At 38.1% G+C, this 5,638-nt stretch overlaps 1 protein-coding gene across 1 annotated transcript; it reads right to left on the bottom strand.

Moving 5' to 3' along the window:
- Positions 1 to 653: 653 nt before the first annotated feature.
- LOC131430287 (vam6/Vps39-like protein) lies at positions 654 to 4,827 on the bottom strand. Its single transcript, XM_058595145.1, has 7 exons — positions 4,644 to 4,827; positions 4,297 to 4,574; positions 4,045 to 4,248; positions 3,465 to 3,986; positions 2,490 to 3,400; positions 2,277 to 2,422; positions 654 to 2,218 (listed from the first exon to the last, which is right to left on the bottom strand). The coding sequence occupies exons 1-7, from the start codon at positions 4,711 to 4,713 to the stop codon at positions 1,668 to 1,670; spliced, it is 2,682 nt and encodes an 893-aa protein (XP_058451128.1). The 5' UTR covers positions 4,714 to 4,827; the 3' UTR covers positions 654 to 1,667.
- Positions 4,828 to 5,638: the final 811 nt, after the last annotated feature.

Consider the following 5,638-nt stretch of genomic DNA (forward strand, 5'->3'; position numbering starts at 1 on the left):
TCATTTTCACTTAAATAATCGAGTTTATCGGATTTGCAGATTTTGACAGTCGATGACCAAATAAACTTATTTCAGTTTTCGATTCAGGAAAGTATCAAAAAGTCTTATTTGAAACGCACCATGATTTCTCAAAGGCTACATCGATTTTTTAAAAAAATCTAATCAAACGAAATTATTTACAATCCTTTAGATAAATTTAACTGACTTCGGCTGCATCGGCTTCCGATAATATCGGGAACAGAGGAGCTCAATCGTTTTCCCAAGAATGTCAAAACGAAGTCAAATGAAAAAACTTATAATTCCATACAAAATTTCCGAAATTTATTTCGATTCTGGAATCACAGAGTGATGAGTTTTCAAAGCTCAAATCGTCATAGAAGATGACGATACCAAACAATCTTCAAAGTTGGGCTCATTTATTATGTTTATTCATGGTCATACGCAGAGATGCCAGATCTGTAGATTTGTCTGTAAATCTGCAGATTCAGTAATAGTGCATAGTGACTTTTTTGACTTTTTAAAGTCGAGTTTTTCACAGACTTTCGTCAAATCGTGTATCGTTTAAAATTAACGCACACGAAATCCGTTATCAAAATTCGAGTTTATATTCGATTTTCATCAAGTTTTTAGATAGTAAAATGAAACAATCAAAGTTGGTTTTGACATCATTCGATTAATTTATTTCGCCTTTAAATTTGAAGCACGAACCTGGGCCTTAGTCTCATTCATAAGGATTTGCATCACCTAAGAATCGAAAGTGCACGTGTGCAGTGGCATGATGCCAAAACTTGCCATTAGAACGTCGAAGTCGCTTATAGAGCTACTATTTCAAATACACCTGGTCGTTCATGGCAGTGAAAGGTGTACTCCGCTTTCCGCAAGTATAAATCGCTTGCTGAATTAATACCTTCTTGGCAAACTTCGACATCTTCTGTGTACGGAGGCTTTCGGGAACATTACACTCATCTTTGGAAACGGGTGTTTTCACATATTTCATGTAATCCTTTACGCAGTAGTGTTGCATCGTTAACTTTTGGCCGTACCGTATTGTGTTTCTTGTCACGGTTTTAGAACTTCTGAAGTTTAAACGTACGAAGTCCAGCTCGAGTTTTGGTATTCTACACGAAAGTCTTGTTCATATGCAACTTTTTAACCGCATCTCGAACTGAGGTGTTTGATCTCCGTTTAAAGACCCCAGCCACACGTTTGTGATCATTCACGTTGACCGGACGGCATCTTCGCTTCCGAACAACAATCAGACGTTCTTCGAACCGTTTTATGATACTAAACACCGTTGAATTTGCAATTCTCAGCATTTTTTCCGATGGCGCGATGTAACAGATCCTTGTTCTTGAAGGACTCATGCAAAACTTTTTCTCATACCTGATCAAATGAACTCACAGATTATAATACACATTGAACTTGTCTATGTGTAGCGAGATTTTAATTATTTTAACCAACGGGTCAAAAGTTAGAGCAATTTGAGTGTGTGCGGTTTTTAAACGGCACATCCTTTACTGTTATAAATTAACTAGAGTGCACGTTTTAAGGTTTCACGATACCGGCATTTTTGTTTATTATTAAGGGACTAAGATATAGAAAATAATATATTATTTTAAATAGCGTGCATTATATTTCAGCATTGACAGTTTCACCAGCTGTCATTTTCATATCTTATCTTGGCACGAGAAATGTACTATACTGCCATCAGGGGTACGAACAAATGCACTTTGGTAGCTGAATTTCTTTTTACATACTGGGCAGACACTTAGTTCGGTCACAAGAAAATGCTGCGATTCATAATGAATTTTTTGCTCGTGAGTTTGAAGATGCTCTGCGTAGTACAAACCCTTCAGTATCTGAGTCTTTCGTTTGCGCTCCAAATGATGATTTAAAGCAATTTCGAGGAAATTTTTTATGCGAGCCAAAGGAGTTTCGTCCGGTAGGATCTGCAAAACCGCATACGGGTTGATCTTTTTAGCATTTGCCTCCATAATATTCAGTACGGTCTCAACATCTGGCTTTAGACAGCGAGGATGCAACTCTAGATCGCTGTATGGAGGGGCAACCGGCGGAGTGAGTATCGTTTTTATCAGAGTCACATAAACATCACAGCTCTTTGGATCATTTTCATCATACGTCTGGTTGCAATACTCGACGGCTTTGTCGAAATCGCCGAGTATCTGGACGAATATGGCGACCACTTTTTCATGCTTTCCTGAAAACATGAATTTGGCTAGAATAGTGTACTATTTTTCTAGCATTGCGATAGTTACCCAGACGTCCGAGTATAATGGCACGCGCTTCAAACAAATCTGTATAGGGAAATTCTCCGAGAACTTTCTCAGCATGGTAATATTTGGACTTTCTTAGAAAATTCAGTAACTTATTGTTGATTGTGTCACGGGCTGTTTTCTTTTGACTGTAAGTTACAAAAAAAAAAACGATATACATAAATTGCATTGCATGTTAACGATTGAACTACTCACACATCAGATTCGGTATCGGGATCATTTTTCAATGCAATCAACTTTTCACGATACTGTTGTACCAAAATGTTATGAAATAGCGCCTTTTGCTCGTCCCACACGTTAATGATATGCTCCAGATACTGAACCACTAGCTGTTTGTGATCTTTCAGTAAAAAATCCAATACTTCCGCTCTGGGTAGGCTCTCGACTTCCGGTATGTCTTCGATGAAGATCTTTAGTCCATCATCCGGATGTTTCGCTAGAACCCAACCAGCAAATTCGAAAATTAGATGCTTATTTTCGTTTCCTAAATGCTGCAAATATTGAATGGTTCGATCATGCCCATGCAGAGGCGAGCCTGGAGTGTCAGCTTGTGCTTGAAGTAACTGCAATGCTCGCTTGTGTTGACCTTTTGTTTGATACAGGATAATTAATTCGACATATTTGTCGTACTTTTTCAGCACTCGTTCAGACTCTTCCAAGTAGCAATAGTTCATACGCAGCACTGAAGCTACCATCGAATCGCTTGTCTGCAGATAACATTTGAGCAGTGTGGTATCGATTATTGAAAGCAGCGCGGAAATGTTTTTACCCGAAGAAAGTTTCGATTCGGTCTTACTGATCAACTCTTGTCGAAGACTGTAACGAACTTCGGTAAGGTAATCGATTAGCGCTAAAATTCCGTTTTCAATATCTTTCTCATCAAGTACCGGTGCTGGTTTCTTCGAATAAGAACTAAGCTTATTCTTGCCACTGTCGGGAAGCAAATCCGGAAATAGTCTGATAACATCAATAGGATCCGTATTCAATTTAGCAAATTCCTTCATTGACTCACGAAACTGTTTTTTTATGAACAGGTTGTATGCATGACGCGTCTGAATTTCATTTATTTTGGTTACTTTGAACTCTGAACTTTCGTCAGAGATGTTCTAGAAAATGTGAAAGCAAAATATATCACAAAAAATAATGCTGATGTATCAACCATTTACATACCGTTAACTGAAGTGCTAAATGGAAATTTTCTTCCTGCAAGAGGTACTCGCGTTGCTTAGAGATATCAACCGCTTGAATGCACCACAGATGAGAAGCGGATGCTGCATACAGTAAACCTTGTTTACCACGCACCAAAAACCGTGCTTTGGGTAACTGGGAAATGGTCTGAATCAATGTTCCTTTATCGGTCATATCCACATTGTCAAACACTCTTATTTCCACCGCATCGGTTATCAGTCCAATGATGTACGGCTCGTCCCAGACCAGTCCATGAAAGGGTTCGCTCCATATTAGCGATTTAAGATTTCTGGCATCCTTGGTCGTCAGTAAAGAAGCATCTGGTTTAACAGCCCCGCTACTGTCCTTTCCTTCGGTTTTATACTTTTCGGTATAGACTGTAACGAGGTACTCGTCCTTCGCGACGGCAAACACGCCATCTTTAATCAGAGAAATGCACGGTTCTATTGATTTTGACGAGCTGGTTGGAAACAAATCAATCTTTTTTGGTTGATCTTCTGAAATCTATAGAAGCTTTAAAGTTATCCATTTTGTAAGAAATAACAAACGAATTAATACTTACATCATACATGACATATTCAGTCTTGAACCCTACGCAGATATAGTTATTGTTCCACGCAATCGTTTTGGGCACATCATTCAAGTCGATGTCATTGCCAAACTCGAGCAGTTCGTTCTGCTTCCAATAGTAACACTGTAATTTTCTCTTTACTGCCACACATAAACGGCAGACTAGAGCTAACTCCCCGGTCAGAGACTTCGATTTCTACAATATCCCTGTTAGTATCGAATATCGTTTGAAACGCAAACATACCTTGATGTCCAATGCGAATTCCGTAGCACCTTTTGTCTTTTGAGCCGTATGAATCAGTGGAAACCCATGACGGCTGTAGTCGTTCACATTGACTATACCGTCAGATAGGCTGAAAATCAACTTGTACTCGGGTATAGCTTCAATCTGGGTGACTGGTTTTTTACTAAAATTTTTATCGTACTGCAGTAACTGTAGGTCCAGCTTATTCGTGTCCGGATTTGGCTCGAACGAGTACATAAGCAGATGTCCCTGACGTGTACCAAGGATCAGTTTGTTATCTAAAATGTATGATGATTCATTCGAATCCAATGAACGAACATTGTGAAGAAAAACAAATATGTACATACCAAATCCCGTCATGGATTCAATTTGAACGTGTATTTTCTCTGGGGGATATAAAATATATGCTTCATGCATTTTTGCTTTAACTGGATATTTTGATCACAAAGAACAATAGGAAAATAAACTAATCAGCAGGAACTGATAAAAAAGCACTTTTGTTTTGATTTCGTCCGGTCAGCTTTTGATACATGTTACTTGTCAAAACGCGAAGCAGAATGTCGCGTTGCAAAGCGTCCGAACCGTATATTTGTTGCACACAATTGGTTTAGGGGTGTACAAATCAATCGAAACTGGTACTGCAAGATTTTATTACAATGTTATAGAAAATTTAATAGTGTTTTTTGCTAGAATTCATTTATTGTCCCCGAACATTTCAAACTCTAGTCTAATGTTTTGTAAATATTCTCGTTGCAGATGGAAACTGGAAAATATTTCCAGCGCAATCATTATTTTCACGTTCGACATGGAATATGCGTACTAGTAACGACGTTATGGATTGGCCAATGAACGTGATAAAAACGATTATCGCTGGTTGAGTTTTTCAGACTTCAGGCAACAATGCTGTGTTCATCTACGAACGTTACTCGAGGCCTACCCAGGGACAAATTACAAACGTTGAAGCGCATCAAGAAACTCGGGAGGTCGAAATAGTTTCACATACAAATTGCGATGATGTCAATTGCAAAATTTCGAGTCCTGAGATATAATTGTATTCATTTAAGGACGTTTGCTCCTAAGCTTGATTGATCATTTTTTTTCTAGTGTGATGTTCAACGTGTCACCGAGAAGCTCGTGCTGACTTGAAACGATAGATTAAATTCATTAAATAATCTCAATTTAATAAATTGTTAATTATTATTGTTTACACACCTAAAACTTATTTTTGATCTCTGCGAAAAAGAATGCAGAAAAAAACTACTAAGCGATATTTTACTGAAATTTCGTGATATTAAGAACAAATTTGTTCAATGTTCGACGATTATTCATGACAAGAAATCCT

This window comes from Malaya genurostris, chromosome 2 (genome assembly GCF_030247185.1).
Source record: "Malaya genurostris strain Urasoe2022 chromosome 2, Malgen_1.1, whole genome shotgun sequence".
Lineage (NCBI taxonomy): Eukaryota > Metazoa > Arthropoda > Insecta > Diptera > Culicidae > Malaya > Malaya genurostris.

What these genes read in the sequence shown, in the direction of transcription:
- LOC131430287 (XM_058595145.1), bottom strand. Translation starts at nt 4,713, where the DNA reads ATGCATGAAGCATATATTTTATATCCCCCAGAGAAAATACACGTTCAA. An exon ending in TGAATCCATGACGGGATTTG is followed by an intron (nt 4,575 to 4,643) that starts GTATGTACATAT and finishes CATACATTTTAG; the next exon opens with ATAACAAACTGATCCTTGGT. An exon ending in CATTATACTCGGACGTCTGG is followed by an intron (nt 2,219 to 2,276) that starts GTAACTATCGCA and finishes TCATGTTTTCAG; the next exon opens with GAAAGCATGAAAAAGTGGTC.